Genomic DNA, 18,133 nt, shown 5'->3' with positions numbered 1-18,133 from the left:
AGACAAGAAAATTATATATATTATATTCTACATAAGCAAGATTTGGTTATTGTTCTTTGTTAAACAAGATTATATTTGTAACAATATGATTGCTAAATATAGAATGTATTATTTTTAATTTGATATTAATACTTGATATTATTTAATTCTTTTATGACGTGATTATCACTTGACGAATGCGTGTTTCAAACAAATTCTTAAAATTGTTTACGATAAGTCGTGTCTTATCGTTATGTAAATGGATTATAATCTGTGTTATCTCTTGGATAAAATTTAAGCTTGTCGAAATAAAAGTAGTATTATGGTATTCCATTAAGACGTGATATTTTATTATGATTTCATATTGCAGTGAAGATGTTGAATGTATAAAAGAGTGATATTAATATCGGTTATCAGTCAGTTTTTCTGATGTCAATTTGAACAGTAATACTAACAGCCAAGTATGAGAACCGCCATAGCGTTATGCCTCTTGACTATATCTTGCAATGTAAGTCTCTTTTTTTTTTTAAATAATTTATTTATAACAGATATTTAATCTTGTGTTTGTCGAACGTTAATATTTAAGGTTTAACATTAAAGTTACATTGTAAAAAAGGATGCATAGTAGAAAATACATACTTGTCTGAAAGAAAAATAGTTTACTATAAACATTGGTATAAATGTATATTGGTGATCAAACTCTCTCTCTTTCTTTTTTCTCTCTTTCTTTCTTTCTCTTTTGAATAAATAAATTTCTTTTCTTATTTTTATTGTAACTCTAAATATTTAATTCTAAATATTTATGTCAAATTATAATTTTGTTTTGCGTCTCGTTTTATCATCGCAAATCACTCCTAAAATGTTTTTCTCTTACCTGTTGCAAAACATTTTGTGTACATTAATAAAAATATATAGTGCAAAAAAGATGTGTTTTAAATTTATTATTATCAATTTTAGGCGGATGCAACCTTTTTAAACATTTTGGTGGGTCAAATTCGAAACGCGAGATTAGACGTAGAAAATACTATACGGCAACTCGAACTTCTTCGTGATAATGTTCAGCAAGACGCAGACCTGACAGTCATGAAAATATGGTTGAAACAAATGAAAGAGTACGATAACTACACCATTTCCATACTTGATAAAATACATGTAAGAGTTACTCAACATTTTTTTATCTAAAATCACAGAATTTATACGCATTCATGATACGTATTTTTGATAATTGGTAAAAAGCGATATTTGATAAAATAATATAAACATAATGCATTAACTTAATTAACAATGTTTCTTATCGTCAGAAAGAGGTAGAAGACGCCAAGGCAAATGGTAAAAATGCTCAATCATGCTACGATAACGCTCTTAATATTTCTCGGATTACCGACTACGAATTAATCGCTGAAGCACGATTATGCATATATACTTCAACATGTTCTATCAAGGACAATCTTAATTTTATTGATAATTACATTACGGTAAATTCTCGTAATTATAATCGCAAATATTGGTTCTAGCACATAGGTCACTGCATCAGTCAATGAACAAACAAAAATAACTTAATATAATTATATTTTTAAGTAAAACACAACATTTTAATTAAATCTGTATGAAAATTAAATATAAAATATATTTATTTACAATTTATTATTTTAAAGTTTTATTATTTTTATTATTAATATTCTTGTTAACGTATACTTTTTGATGGATTGGTTATTCAACGACTAGTGCAGTGATCCTACTTTCCACAAATAATTAATCACTAAACTGTCGCGTTATTTTTTGTTTTTTATAGGCCGGATTTGAGTTAATAAAAGAATTGGATAAGATCTTTCCAGATTGCTACGAAAAAAATTCGAGACTTATCGACATTTTAAAATTACATAATTGTATCTCCACTCAGCTTAGAACAAGTAAGAATAGCGTGAACAATTTGAAGACTGATGCCAGTTCCGCCAAAGCTATCTCTAAAAACGCAAAAAATGTTGTCGTTGATCAGTATACTACTTGCCTAAATAATGCTTACTCGACCGCATACTCAAAAGTCGAGGAAGCCAGATCAACCGCTACCAAGTGCCTCAACTAATTGTAGAAATATATCTTTGATCATTGCATTATGCGATTATGATTTGTTGCGATTTGAAGTTATACTCTAGAAAAATCATTATTATCGAAAAAGATAGTGTTTTGCAATTAGCTTTTTCCATTACTAAAATTTATGTTTAACGGAGTTTACGATACATCTTGAGATTTTATTATTTACATGAAAGATTTTTTTTAAATATAATATAAGATAAGTAAAAATAATTACAAAATAGGAATTACTTTATTATATATACTACGTTACTACATTATTGTTAACAACACCAACGTATCACTTAATTATACGCTTTAGTAGAATGGAAATTAAATGACGTAATAAATTTTCTGCGAAAAGATATGTTATTTGTACAACTGAAATATACGTTTTTACTTTCTAACATTTGTCGTAAAGTTTACACAAAATAATGTATTATAATGATAAAATATAACTACATCTGTTAAAAATTATTTAAAATATAAATTAATGTTTTGCTAATTTCTAGATTTCTTAAAAAATAAAAAATAAATAAATAAGATAGAACTAAGAAATTTTTAAATATAAAATCCCGATAGAAGGATAAAGATTTATAAAGATCGGATGTAACTAATATAAATAACTAATTAATTAAAATTATGCTTGATAATTTTGCTAAATCTTTTTAATTACACTTAAAAAATCTTCATAGAAATGTGAAATACAAACAAATTTATAAAGAAATATTAAGAAATCATTAACTATCGGATTTTACAAATACGTGATAAGGCATTTTGAAATACATCATTATCGCAGATTATAATTTACGTCACAAATAACACGCATAATATCAGATATTAGATTATATCGAAGAATAAACATACCGACTAATTATTGATCTTAATTTAGTCTGCGAAAAGATTTAAAACTTTAGCCAAACAATTCTTCTTCTCTTTTATTTTTTCAGTAACGTCCACTTGTTTCTTTCGTATTATTACTCATTGTCAGTCCAAATTGTTTAACTGAGAGAAGTTAACAAAATTGATTATTGATTGGAACAATTTATTAGGGACAATTATTTTAAGGTGCGTTTAATTTAATAAATTTATTCGAAATTCGTCTTCACAATCGGACAATTAAATTTGGATGACCAAAAGCGACTATTTAGCGCTAAAATTCACATAAGTACATATTAATAATGTTTGCATATCTGCTTGCATAAATGTATTGAGATTTTATATGAACAAGTGGGAGTTTTCGGAGTATTCGCTATTCTGCAGAGTCACTTGATGCAGCGGAGGAAGATGAATTACACAATTCACTGCGATTCGTGTATCGCGTCTCCTCCCAATAGAAAAACCGTATATAATTTTGATGTAGACAATTAGTGCGAATTACATCATTGCGAGTCAGTATCAGTCGACCTACGAGCTAACCACGATCTGGTACGCAGCAGCATCGCTGGTGTACTTCCATCGCACTGCTATCTGTAAATCAGGTATTTTATGTGTCTTGGCTTACACCAATCATACCATTGCCTAATCGACATTTTCAGAAAAAGAGAAAGAAACAAATTTTGTAACTTTACCTTTGTATGTATATATCGCCTCATTGCGCGATGAATAGAATAATGTCGACGTCTATTGTATTGATAAGCGGTATTATTATAGCTCTCAAATATTTCATTGCGTGTGAAAAATTAAGTGTTTGACCGATGATGTAATTTCCACGGTGAGCTTTTAAATCTCTTTGAATGATGATTTACTTTTATCATACATGTGTGTGTTATACGTACGAGCATTCGATCAATTACTTGTTCCTTGTGTGCGCGAGTAATCGTCATCACAGCAATTTTAATATGTGTATATGTCCTTTATGTCTCTCCCACTTTATCCCCACTTCAATGTTAGATTGCACCTCTCGAGAACGAATTTTCTCACAAGCATGGATCAAAGAGGAAAAATGATCTCTCGTTTTTTTTTCTAATCCTATACCGCAAAAAATATCACATATTGCTTGAAGGTTGTTTGCCTTGACGCTCTCAGCATTTATAAACATCATTTATTTTTGTTGAATGATATAAACAAAGATAAAATAATGCTTAAAGCGTTAAAGCGAGCGCAATTCAAATCTATTGGCGCTAAGAGAAATTTATTTCTTTAATTTAAATAACAATTAAAACTATTATAATGGACATTATACTATAATTAAACAGAAATTATAAGGTTATAAAATTTTATTGAATTTATTACAAATCTATCTTTTTTTCTATTTTTCTTATTCGTTTACTCGATAATAAATTCTACACCTTAAGCCTCTTAAGGTGTTATAGGTTCTAATCTCAAAATGATTTGCGTAACATTATGACATAACATCATACCTATTTATAGTGCTGCATTAAGAAGTAATTGGTTATATTGTGTTCTTTTTTATTTCAGTAATTTATTAGCTTTAGTGATGCAATACGTTGCGCATTTGTGTAAATATTAATTTACTTAGCGCGTTTTTCTGATTAAACATTTGGGATTACTTGTATTTCTTCTCACGTACACATTTAATATTATAAAAAATGGAACCTATGTAATATTTTATGTTAATATTTAATTATAAATTGATTATCATTGACTGATATAACTCTGAAAATATTTGATACTAATGTACAATAAAGTAATGATCAAAATATAACAGTGTTAAAAAATAGAACTACATTAGTTACTATAATTAATTATTATATGTTCTATGTATGTAAGAATAATTAATTATTATATGTTCTATGTATGTAAGAATAATTTCTCGATAATTTTAGTATTTGATAATTGATAAAATATATGTTCACGTTCTATTAAAAACACGTGCTTTATTTAAGTTTTATTGAATTTTATAATTTATGAGACGGAGATTTATATATATATAATAAAATATTGCTTTTCTTTCAGTAAAAGTCATTTATAACAATCTGTTCGTGATTGCTGGACAATGGAATCGTCATGGGGAACATTCGAAATTCTATGCGGCATTGTCGCCTTAATTATTAGTCTTTATTATTACTTCACATTACCTTTTAATTTTTGGAAGTCACGTGGCGTTCAAGGTCCACAACCAAAACCGGGATTTGGTAATATCACAAATGTTGCGTTAGCAAAGATATCTATGAGTGATTATATTACGAAACTATATAATGACTACAAAGATGAACGACTGATTGGAATATTTGCGAGAAGGACACCCCTTCTTATTATAAAAGATCTAGATCTTATTAAAGATGTTCTTATTAAAGATTTTACTAAATTTCCTAATAGAGGACTTCCCGTTGTCGAAAAAGTGAGAATATTTATTATATAAGTTTATTTGAAATATAAACTACTCAAATAACATATATAACATTACAAACTTAAAAAGAATTTTCTTTTTATCTCAAAAGAATTTAGAATTGTAATGGAATAAAAACAAATTCTTTGTGAAGTTTTAAGAGAATTTTTTTTAAATAGAAACAAAATTAAAAAAAATTTATAATTCGGAATTTAAAAACAGTTCTTTTTACAGATGGAACCGCTATCGCAACATCTTTTTAATTTGGAATCGAAGAGATGGCGACCGTTAAGGATGAAACTGTCACCTGTTTTTACATCTGGTAAACTAAAGGAGATGTTCTCTTTAATATCAGAATGTGCTGATCATCTTGTTCAATACATGGAAAAAATAGCGAGTCTAGACGAACCTGTGGTAGAATGCCGCGAGTTGACGGCCAAATATACGACAGATGTCATTGGCAGCTGTGCATTTGGCCTCGAAATGAATGCACTGTCGAACGAGGACAGCGAATTTCGTAAAATGGGAAGGAAAGTATTCAGTCCGAGCTGGCCAAATGTATTACGAACAAGAATAAGAACAATGTTTCCTAAACTTTATGATATGCTCGGTTACATCCTGCCGCAAATGGAAATTACTAAGTTTTTTACAAGTATTGTTACGGAAACCATGAATTACAGAGACACGAATAATGTCACTAGAAATGATTTCATTGATAAATTGCGTGAATTAAAGAATCACCCAGATAAGTTAGGTGATGTTGGTTGGTATTAATCTCATATGTATTTATTCTTCTTGTTATAGGAAAGTTTTTATGGAGAAGAAATATATAAGTTTTCATATGTTAGAAATAATTTTAAAAATCACATAAAAATAATATAAATTATAAAATAATAAATTTTTATTTTTATTAGAACAACTTTTTGTATTATAGCTGGATTTTGATAATAGATGTTTTAACATATAATCATAATTTTTATTTTAATTATGTAATTTCAAAAATATAAAATATGTATTACAAACTTGATTGATAAGTAATTAATTAATTAATTAAAACTTTAAATTTATTAATAGTAAATTAGAAATAATATTTTAGATTTGACAGATACTTTAATAGCTGCTCAAGCGTTCGTATTTTTCCTCGCTGGCTTTGAAACTTCATCGACAACTATTAGTAACACACTCTACGAGTTAGCGTTAAATCAAAAAATACAAGACAAACTACGTAAGGAAATTGATGAAACTTATGCAAAATATGGCAAAGATTTAACATATGATAATATCAAACAAATGGATTACTTAGATAAAGTTTTTAAAGGTATGCTGTTAAAAAAAATTAAATAAGAAAAATATATGTTGTTATTTTCATTTTCAATGATATTAAAATATGATTTTATTGTTGATACAACCTGTTTTAGCCTAATGTATTTTTTAAATAAACATATATATGCATTTTTATAATTTAACACTATTCTTAATACATTTAGAAACCTTACGAAAATATCCGCCAGTGACAGTTCTTATGAGACAATCCGTATCAAATTATACTTTCGATAATAGTACCAAAGTTAGTATACCAAAAGGGCAAAAAATATGGATTCCTGCTTTTGCGATTCATCGAGATCCGAATTTTTATCCACAACCGGATGTTTTCGATCCAGAAAGGTTTAATGAAGAAGCTGTGCAAAGCAGGCATCCTATGACTTATTTACCTTTTGGCGACGGACCAAGGAATTGTATTGGTAAAATAAAATCAATTTAAACACTGCTTATTATTTCTTTCTATAATAAAATTATTTTTAATTAAAATTAATATTTAATTGAAATTAATATTTTTTACTAAAAGATTTGATCTAATTTATATCTGATTCATATCATCGACATAATAGGTTTTTGTATCATAATGTTTCTTTACTTTCAGGAGCTCGCTTTGCTGTTCATCAGACTAAACTTGGACTTGTAAAGATATTACGAAATTACAAAATTGATGTTTGTGCTAAAACTCCAATACCCTATGTAAGCGATCCTAAAACATTTCTGTTATTAGTACCAAAAGGTGGTATACATTTAAAAATAATTAAAATTAATCGAACTTAAAAGAATATTTTTCACAATATTAAATTGTAAAAATTAAATTAAAAAATTTTTGATTTTTCATGAAATGCAAAAAATCTCAAGCGTTATCTTTGAAACTTCAAAGCGATAGATATGCCACAAAAAAATTCTTATAAATATATTTCTATTAAAACTTCTCTACTTTTTTATTATCATACCAAACATTCGCAAATAGTTTTTATCAAAAATTAAATTTATTCATATTTAAGCGTTTGATATATCTTTATTGTTATTCAAATATACTATTCTACAATTGTGCAACTACAGCTATATCATTAAAAAAAAAATTTTAACATTGTGTCATCGATTCCATCTGCAAATTTTCAAATAATTTTCATTGTTGTTCTTCCATTTCAAATAAAGTTGGATCCAATGAAATCTCATGTTATTTTCCTGTTGCGGCTGTTGTCTGGAATGTTTCTGGTGTTCCTGTGGCTGTCGGTGTTATGTATGACTCTGTTGTTCCTAATTCTTGTGTCGTTGCTTCTGGTTCTGGTGCTGTCGTTGTGTGCGACTCACCATCACAGATTAATTTGCAGTTCTTTGGCAAAGGTAGGAAGGGTGGTAACTCAGACGGGTGGTGAGGCCGTCTATGATGTCTAAGCTCAGCCCATGGTGGCCCGCGTCCATGTCCAGCCCACAGCGGCCCATCAAAGCCAGGTAGCGACAGTCCTGAGTCGGCCGATTCTGGCCCAACGTTGTCAGGTTCCGAGCCACTCAAAGGCCAAAATATTTGTTCCTTCGTACAGAATAGCACGTCGTTGTTTTTCGAAAATTTATATATATTATTAATAAGTGATCATGTTCGAAATAAGACTTACGGATTCCTGGACCATAGCGCACACCACGATAGCCAAAATCATGAACACCACTGTTACCTTCATGTTGAAATCTTGCGTTACTAGTGCTCGAAGTGTAAATGCTTGTATTGCAGCGTGAGTAGCGACATTTATACCGTGTTGTTGAATAATGCTCTATTTGTTAAGTGTATTGACAAATGATATACGTCTGTTTTGCTATTCGCGTAGCCTACTGTCATTCCGTATAACAAGAATAATTAATAAAGCATCAATATATTCCGCATTCTTTTGGGCACATGTCGCTGATATGAAATTGTCACACGTGCATACGCCAGAAATGACGTTAGCCAAGTATATGCAAACAAATTCCGGCGACGTCGCGTCGTAATGAAAAAACATAATGTTCTGAAAAAAGATAAAAGAATAACAACAAAGTTATTTGTTGGGTACTTTAAGTTTCTATTCTCTTCTTTAGATATACATAAGAAAATAGAGCCGTTAAATTGTACATTGTAGAATATGGCCAAAGTTTGTGTGCGTAAATTAAACGCTAACTGTACGTACAAAAAATTACTTACAAAAAATTTATTATACTTTTTAAATATTGCATATTTAAGAAAAAATATTTTTTAATATTGCATATTTAAAGAAAAATATGTAATATTTGTGATTATAATTCAATGAGATTTCTGAATAGAAATTAAGATGTTTTCTCTCCACCTTCATATAATTCCAAAAAAGAAGAAATTATTTGGATTATTGTTCGGAATATTAATTTTTTTTTAGAATCAAAACTTTTTAACAAAACTTCTTATAAAAGTTAAGAAATTTTGTAATAAAAATATAGGAGGGCTTGTTTAGCTAAAGTGAATAAAGTATTATTATTATTATTATAGGAAAGCTCGTCCAACTTATTACCACGTGATGAGGTACCATGTTTATTTGCATATGTGCTTTTATGTTTTTTTAACAACTCAGAGGAACATTTAATAAAAATAAATTAAAATATTGAATCAATTTTTGAATTATAAATAATTTGGAAACATAAAAAGTAAGAAAAGTCTATTTTATTATGTTAAATACAAATTCAGCTGCGTACTTTATAAATTTATTAGAGTTAGGTCTCCAAATATCCGAATTAATTATATATTGTAATATTTCATAGTACGAAAAAAAAATTTGTATGAACATTTAAAGTTCTAATTTTTTTGCTTTTAATTTCGTATTTAAAATAAGCGTAAACTTTTAATATTTTTTAATAAATTAAATCTGTACACAGTTGATAAAAAAAATATTATTAAAATTAATCTACACACACACACACATACACACACACACACACACACACACACACACAGAGTTTTTTGCTGTATTTTAATAATGATAATATAAAAAAATTCCAATAAAGAAAAATGTGAAAAACGCATCTATTGACAAACAGCGTTTTTATTTCACGTGACACCAAGCAACTGTTGCGTGTACATGTGCGTCAGTTGCATTTTTCATGGCATCAAGATCCAATGTTTGCTACTCAAGCAAACTTTAAATAATACGAGCGTCTGTAGTCTATTGACGGCAAATATTAAATAAACTTAAATTTCTGACTGTGTTTTCGATAAAAGAATAGTCAGTTGTGTGCGTCCAATTTATATACCACTTTTAGATAAAATTTTAATTTTGTAAAATTATAACATATGTTTGGATATTATAATAATTATTTTTCTAAATTATTATTTCTTTGTAAACAATTCTTAGGGGTCTAAATGTAACGATTATTCTTATCGACAGATAAGATCCATTCAAATAAACATTGATAATTTACTATTTGAATAATTAAATGTTAACAATATAATTGCATCCAATTGTTCAGCCGAGAAAACACAATTGATTATTAATTAGTATAATAGTATTTATTTTAAAATGCGTTTACATTTAGTGCATTTATTTACAATTTATTTTTACAATTGGACAATTAAATTTGATCAGGAGCGACTATTTAGCGCCAAAATTTGTACAAGCACGTGTCAATATGAGTAAAGCGTAAACAGATTATGTCTAATTAATTAAGGTTTTTCTGAGTATCATTACTTGCAGAATCATTCACAGAACGAATGTGATATCCGATAGAGAGAGATAAAGATATTACTTTCACGATTCATCATGACTCATGTACTTGGTCGTACGTCGTCATAATGGAACGACCGCTTATAATTTCGCTCGATTTAGATGACAGCAGTTAGTGTTATCTCCAGTTACATCGTTGCGAGCATACAAGTTTAGGGTCTAATACGCAGCATCGCAGATGCAATTACATCGTTCTATCTGTTCCATAATTCCTAATCAGGTATGTCATATATGTCCGTTGCTTGTACTAACGTCGATTCGACATTTTTAGAAAGAAAAAAAAAGATAAATCTGTAACTTCATCCTTACATTCATATGTTGAGAGGGAACAAGTTGCTTCATTTTACACACACACACACACACACACACACACACACACACACACACACACACACACACACACACACACACACACACACACACACATCACGTCCAGTCATTGTGATTAAACGAAAAAATCGTCTATCAGAGTCATTTGAATGAAAAACAGAGAAGAATAAATCTCATGGTTTTTAAAAAATATGACAGTTGTAATCAATAAGTAGTAAATTTCGTCTTTATACTACACATGTCTTACGCATATCATATAAAAGCTATTTCTCGATTATTTTAATATTAATTAAACTTTACAAACCTAAGTTATTAAATTTTATTAGAGATATATTTTTAAATTTTATCGAATTTTATAGTCTCTCAAGACAAAGGTTTATGTAACATTACATTTTCTTCTTTCCTTTTCAGTAACAATTATTTGTGATAATTGATCAGCAATTGCAGAACAATGGGACCCTTTGAAATTCTATGCGGCATTGCCGCTGCAGTTCTTGCACTTTATTATTTCCTCACGTCAACTTATAATTTTTGGAAATTACGTGGCATTCGTGGTCCACGACCAATACCAGGACTTGGTAATTTTAAAGACGTTATGTTTAATAACATATCAGCGGGCGATTACTTAACAGAAATGTATAACGAGTACAAAGATGAACCATTAATTGGGATATTTGCGAGAAAAACACCTCTTCTCATTGTAAAAGACCTAGACCTTGTTAAGGATATTCTTATCAAAGATTTCGCCATATTTGCTGATAGAGGACTTCCCATTTTCGAGAAGGTGAGACTAGTTTATAATTATTATATAAGTATATTCTATGAATAAATAAACAAGTATGGTTTATCATCTTTTCTAAAACAACATACTTCTACTTTTACATGTTTTAAATAATTTATTAAAAATCATGTCGTTTTAATAAACTTTTTAATAAGAAAGTTATTATTAACAGAAATTGATGTTTTTAATTAATTGTACTTTTTGTCGTAGACTGAACCGTTGTCACAACATCTCTTTTCTTTGGAACCAAAGAGATGGAGACCATTGAGAGTAAGGCTGTCGCCTGTTTTTACATCTGGTAAACTAAAGGAAATGTTCTCCTTAATATCAAAATGTGCCGACCACCTTGTCGAATACATGGAGAAAATAGCGAACAAAGACGAACCCGTAGAATGCCGCGAGTTAACTGCTAAATATACGACCGATGTTATTGGTAATTGTGCCTTTGGCATCGACATGAATGCATTGTCAAATGAGAACAGTGAATTTCGCAAGATGGGAAGAAAAGTATTTACTATGACCTGGACAGCTTTGTTACGAATAAGAATCAGACAAATGTCTCCGCGGCTTTACGGAATGCTCGGTTATGTCTTGCCTCAAACAGATGTTACAAAATTTTTCACACGTGTTATCACGGAAAATATGAATTACAGAGAAACAAATAATATCATAAGAAATGATTTTATTGATATGTTGCGCGAATTGAAAAAACATCCAGATAAATTGAGCGATATTGGTATGTAATGATATAAGCTTTTATCTTTTTTGTCATAGAATAATTTTACACGGAAAAATTATACAAATTCGTCTGTATTTAAAATAATTTTATAAATTATAATAAAAAAATAAAGTTAACTTTAACTTTTATTACAACAATTTTTTATTAGGCTTTTATTTAACAATAATTGTTGATTAAATATAATTATAATTCTATAAACATGTAACTTTAATAAACCTAACTGTATGTACATTAAGTGATTATTAAATAATTAATTAATTTGCTAAAAAGATTTATAGTAAAGTTAAAATGTTATTTTAGATTTGACAGATACTTTAATAGCTTCTCAAGCATTTGTATTCTTTCTCGCTGGTTTTGAAACGTCGTCGACAACTATTAGCAATGCGCTTTATGAGTTAGCATTAAATCAAAAAGTCCAAGACAATCTACGTAAAGAAATTAATGAAGTCTATGCAAAATACGGTGAAGACTTAACATACGATAATATCAAGGAAATGGACTATTTAAATAAAGTCTTCAAAGGTACGTTATTAAAGAAAAAGTAAACGTTGTTATCTTTTTTTTTCAACGTTATTAAAATATGATTTTATTGCTGATAACTTGTTTTAATGTGATTGCAATTTTCCAAATCACACATGTACGCATTCCGATAAATTAACATACTTTTTGAACAGAAACACTACGAAAATATCCGCCAGTGACATTTCTTATGAGACAATCCATGTCGAGTTATGTTTTCGATGGTACCAAAATTAATATACCGAAAGACCAAAAAGTATGGATTCCCGTTTACGCGATTCATCGAGATCCGAATATTTATCCTAAACCAGATGTCTTCGATCCAGAAAGATTTAACGATGAAGCTGAGCGAAGCAGACACCCAATGTCTTTTCTACCTTTCGGCGATGGACCACGGAATTGTATTGGTAAAGTGAAATCAATTTAATTATTTCCTTTAATTTTTTTTACGCGGAAAAAATATTTTTAATCTGAATTTTTTAAAATGTTTTTACTTGAAAATTTTTATCTGATTTATATTATAAATATTTTTATTTTTAGGATCTCGCTTCGCTATTTATCAGACTAAAGTTGGTCTTGTAAAAATACTACGAAACTACAAAATTGTAACTTGTGAGAAAACTCCAATACCTTACGTGAATAATCCTAAAGCATTTTTATTAGCACCAAAAGATGGACTTTACTTAAAAATAGTTAAAATTAATCAAACTTAATATATGTTTCTTTTTAAACTCTTTACAAAAGGATGTGTTAAAAGGTGAAAGAGATTTGTTTATTATAATAATGGTAAAACTATGTAGATTATAATAATGATAGAACTATATTTTGGATTGTTATAATTATTATTGATGTTGCTTTAACGTCATATATGTATAAGTTAGTAGATAATTAGTTTAATTACACGATTATATATACATATTTAACATATATATAAAACCGTGTTCTAAAATTTATTATTGGTACTGAAAATTAATAGTGTACGTAATGTGAACTAAATTTTTACTACCTGCAGTGAATTTTGAAACGCAGCCTTAATCGTTCAAGATTATTTTATATTTTTACAGTTTAATTTTTTATATTACATTAAAAGTGTAAATATGAGAAATATTGTTTTATTATTTCGACTGAACTATACATATCAAATGATATATTCTTAAATGTCGTTGTTTTTTGTTTTCACCTGTTACAAAAAGGGATGTGTAAGGATATATGCAGTACGGTTTTTCCTGAATAAAGATTTCTGAATAAAGATATAAAAATAAAGATATAAAACCATATATAAATATATATAAAATATATCCATATATGTTTATATTAGTTTCCTTTCTTTTGTAAAATTTTTGTTTGATATAAAGAATAATAGTCATACTGAAAAGATAGAAACTAATTAAGAAAATAATTTTTGCATTGCTTCTTTTAAAAAAGCTAAGTATAAAAAATTGTCTATATATAATCACAAATATTCCGGAATATATATGTATATAGCAGGTATATATTCGGAATGTGTGTATATAGCAATAGAATTTCTAAGATACCGTATGTTTTTACAAAACAACGATAAGATACTATGTTTATGAAAACATTTGTTCTTTTATTGCCGCAAAATATAAATTTGTTTCTTACGCTCCTTTAGCAAAGTTTTCTTGTAAAATTACTTTTTTATTATTGTCTAGTTCTAATTAATTATATACGCAATCAAGAGAAACTAATAAAATTCACTAATTATTAATAAAGAAAATTATTTCAAGAGATTTGTTTGATTTAGTACATTTATTTATTTTATAATTAGACAACTAAGATTAAGCAACCAAGAAAACAATTATTTAGTTTCAATAATATGTAACTTGTAGTTAAATCTTATCTAATTGACTGAGGCTTTTTTGAGTATCATTGTTTACAAAGTTACACATCAAATGACGGAAGAAGATAAATCTCAGAGATATCGCTTTTACAAATCATCGTTTTCGCTCGCATCTTCACCATTTGTTATTTATTCGGCACAACGTTAGCTGGATAGCGACAGTCAACATTAACATCAGCTACATTTTTACAAGCAATAGTACGAGTACATTTGCGAGCTGATACGAGCTGATACGCCACATATCGTGAACAAAATTCACGTTCAAGATCGCGTCGTGCATTGTATGTAACGTTTATTAGTTAGTGTTATATTTAGTGTCGACTTGACGATTTTAAAAAGGAAAATCATACACAGTTGTAATTTTTTGCATGGATATTAAAAGAAATTGCTTTACATATTTATTTATCATTAGATAAAGAAATCGGCTAAATCATTGAAGTTGTTTCTATGATAAAATCATAATTATTTTAATAATAATTAATCACACACATCCTCATTTTATAATGTGTTACAAGAGATATCAGAGTGATTTTTGAGTGATTTATTTTCCAGTTTTGATTTTAATAATCATATAAATCTATCAAATATTAAATCTACTAAGTTATTTCTTTTTTTTTTAGTATAGATAATTCGTGATCTATTAAAGATTTTTGGACGATGGGATCTCTCGAAATTCTATGCGGTATTACCGCACTAATTCTCGCTTTTTATTATTTTCTCACCTCAACCTTCAACTTTTGGAAATCACGTGGCATTCGTGGTCCACAACCTACACCAGGATTCGGTAATTTCAAAGATGTTATATTAACAAAAATATCTGCGGGTGAATACGTGACAAAAGTATATAATGACTATAAAGACGAAGCATTGATTGGGATATTCGCTAGGATGACACCTGTTCTTATTGTAAAAGATCTGGATTTAATTAAGGATGTCCTTATCAAAGATTTTTCTAAATTTGCTCATAGAGGACTGTTTACTTTTGAAAAGGTGAGATTTTTGGGGTTTGAAACTTGAAGCAAATCGTAAGATAAAAACTTATTGAAAATTGTGAGAATTGCTTCAAGAAGTCTCAAACAAATTTTTATAACTTTATAAAATTGGTTTGCAAACTTGCATGATTACAATTTTATTCTTGTCATATTGTAGGCCGAGCCACTATCGCAACATCTCTTCTCTCTGGAGCCAAAGAGATGGCGTCCAATGAGAATGAAGCTGTCGCCCGTTTTTACATCTGGTAAAATAAAAGAGATGTTGTCCTTAATATCAGAATGTGCCGACCACCTTGTCGAATATATGGAAAAATTAGTGAGCAAAGGCGAACCGATAGAATGCCGTGAGCTAACTGCTAAGTATACAACCGATGTCATTGGTAGCTGTGCTTTCGGTATCGACATGAATGCATTGTCAAACGAAGATAGTAAATTCCGCAAAATGGGAAGGAAAGTTTTCAATCCATCGAGATTACATATGCTACGAATAAGAATCAGGGAAATTTTTCCGCGATTTTACAATATGCTCGGTTATTTCATACCGCAAACAGAAATTAGCAAGTTTTTCACAGGTGTCATCACGGAGACTATGAATTATAGAGAAACGAATAATATCACTAGAAACGATTTCGTTGATACGTTGCGTGAATTAAAGAAGTATCCTGATAAGTTGGGCGATATTAGTACGTATTTATCATTTTTATTGCTCTTTTCAGTAATAAGATCTTCTTTAGAAAAAAGATACAATTTTTTTATGTTTGTATGTAATAATTTTATAAATTACAACATATTAATTTAGATTTTTATCATTAGTTATTCCTATTTAATTATTACACGTATTTGACAACTTCAAATTAATTTATTCAATATAAATAGTTAAATAATTAAGTAATCCGATAAAAGCTTAAATTATTTATAATAAGACAAAATGTTTTAGATTTAACAGATAGTTTACTAGCTTCTCAAGCATTCGTATTTTTTATTGCTGGCTTTGAAACGTCATCCACGACTATTAGTCACGCGCTCTATGAGTTAGCAATAAATCAAAAGATACAAGAAAAGCTACGTGAAGAAATTGATATGGTCTACACAAAACATGGTGGAGATTTAATACGTGATAATATAAAAGAAATGAATTACTTAGATAAAGTTTTCAAAGGTACGTTGTGCAAAGAGAAATTAAAATAAAGAGTAATTTGAGACTGTCTTTCTTTTCAGCGCTATTATAACATAATCTTATTGCTAACAAGCTTCAAACTGATTGTAATTTTTTAGTATACATAAATTTATTTCTATAATGTAAGATTATTTTTAACACTTGCAGAAACCTTACGAAAATATCCTCCGGGGACACTTCTCTTGAGACAATCTACGTCAAATTATACTTTTAATGGTACCGCAGTTAGTATATCGGAAAATCAAAAGGTATGGATTCCTGTTTATGCGATTCATCGAGATCCGAGTATTTATCCAGAGCCGGATGTCTTCAACCCAGAAAGATTTAACGACGAAGCTGTGCAAGAGAGACATCCGATGTCTTTCCTACCTTTCGGCGACGGACCAAGAAATTGCATTGGTACAGTGAAATAAATATAAATATCATTTTTACTTCTCTTTTCGATTAAAAAATATATTTCATTAAAATTGAATAATATTAATTATGTATACATTGCTATTTTATTTTTAGGTGCTCGCTTTGCTATTTATCAAAGTAAAGTTGGTCTTATAAAAATATTACAAAACTACAAAGTTGAGACTTGCGAGAAAACTCCAATACCCTACATAAGTGATCCTAAGGCGTTCGTATTATGTCCAAAAGAGGGCGTATATTTGAAAATAACCAAAATTAATTGAACTTAATTAAAACTTTTATGAATTCACCTTCAAACATGCATAAAAACGGTGAAGAAAATCTATATTACTAAGTAGTATAATAATAAAAGTCATTTTGCATGCAATATAACATATGTTTTACTCATAGCTAACATAGATATGTTTTATTGATAGATAATAACTTGTTATTGCGACATTAATTGAATAGAAATGAAGTTGTTTAATAAAAATTTTTTTTTGCCGCGTTAATTTTTTAGAGAGCTTTTATAAATTGTTTTGTAAAAGTAAATTTTTCGAAATTACTTTTTAGATAGGATCATACTATATTTTATGTAGGATTCTCTTCTTGGCCGTGAGATGCTGAAGAGAACAAAGTTTATTATTATTGTAGGAAAATTCATGCGATAGAGAAAATGTAGGATTATAGCGAAGTAATAAGATTTGATATGCTAATGACATAAATAAAGCCATGCGATGTATCGGTTAGGATAGATGGATAGTTAAATGGATGGATGGAGGTATGTGTGTGATAAAAAATTTGTAAGGTAGGGATGGATGCTTGGATAAGTCCTTGATTGTAAACCAAGTTCCTTCTTGGCATTGTATATGTTTGAAGTAAATAAATTCTAAAACTACGACTCATCTCTGCTTTTTCTAATTAAACTAGTAATGTATGTACACATTCTCTGTACTAAGAA

The 18,133-nt window shown here is 28.7% G+C and overlaps 4 protein-coding genes across 5 annotated transcripts; 3 read left to right on the top strand and 1 right to left on the bottom strand.

Moving 5' to 3' along the window:
• The first annotated feature begins 286 nt into the window (after window positions 1-286).
• Window positions 287-2,456, top strand: LOC105835266. Its single transcript, XM_012678381.3, has 4 exons — window positions 287-487; window positions 937-1,131; window positions 1,281-1,454; window positions 1,772-2,456. The coding sequence occupies exons 1-4, from the start codon at window positions 443-445 to the stop codon at window positions 2,060-2,062; spliced, it is 705 nt and encodes a 234-aa protein (XP_012533835.1). The 5' UTR covers window positions 287-442; the 3' UTR covers window positions 2,063-2,456.
• Window positions 2,457-3,391: 935 nt separating this feature from the next.
• On the top strand, window positions 3,392-7,743 carry LOC105835256 (cytochrome P450 6A1). Of its 2 annotated transcripts, XM_012678359.3 has the most exons (6): window positions 3,392-3,530; window positions 4,969-5,353; window positions 5,576-6,104; window positions 6,438-6,659; window positions 6,829-7,083; window positions 7,263-7,743. In XM_012678359.3, exons 2-6 carry the CDS (start codon window positions 5,009-5,011, stop codon window positions 7,436-7,438), a joined length of 1,527 nt encoding a protein of 508 aa, XP_012533813.1. In that variant the 5' UTR covers window positions 3,392-3,530; window positions 4,969-5,008; the 3' UTR covers window positions 7,439-7,743. The 2 variants fall into 2 exon arrangements, with proteins under 2 accessions (XP_012533813.1, XP_012533822.1); XM_012678368.2 differs by lacking the exon at window positions 3,392-3,530 and having other exon boundaries at window positions 5,029-5,147.
• LOC105835275 lies at window positions 7,660-8,422 on the bottom strand. The gene is made up of 2 exons (XM_012678394.3): window positions 8,278-8,422; window positions 7,660-8,195 (listed from the first exon to the last, which is right to left on the bottom strand). The coding sequence occupies exons 1-2, from the start codon at window positions 8,338-8,340 to the stop codon at window positions 7,842-7,844; spliced, it is 417 nt and encodes a 138-aa protein (XP_012533848.1). The 5' UTR covers window positions 8,341-8,422; the 3' UTR covers window positions 7,660-7,841.
• A 2,002-nt stretch (window positions 8,423-10,424) lies between these two features.
• On the top strand, window positions 10,425-17,456 carry LOC105832463. Its single transcript, XM_036291538.1, has 11 exons — window positions 10,425-10,600; window positions 11,122-11,494; window positions 11,702-12,227; window positions 12,531-12,752; window positions 12,905-13,156; window positions 13,290-13,459; window positions 15,247-15,600; window positions 15,760-16,285; window positions 16,540-16,761; window positions 16,927-17,178; window positions 17,290-17,456. The coding sequence occupies exons 2-11, from the start codon at window positions 11,162-11,164 to the stop codon at window positions 17,454-17,456; spliced, it is 3,024 nt and encodes a 1,007-aa protein (XP_036147431.1). The 5' UTR covers window positions 10,425-10,600; window positions 11,122-11,161.
• The last annotated feature ends 677 nt before the right edge of the window (window positions 17,457-18,133 follow it).

This window comes from Monomorium pharaonis, chromosome 8 (assembly GCF_013373865.1).
Source record: "Monomorium pharaonis isolate MP-MQ-018 chromosome 8, ASM1337386v2, whole genome shotgun sequence".
Taxonomy (NCBI): Eukaryota; Metazoa; Arthropoda; class Insecta; order Hymenoptera; family Formicidae; genus Monomorium; species Monomorium pharaonis.
Note: the sequence above shows the minus strand (reverse complement) of the source record. Positions and strands in the feature narration are given on the sequence as shown.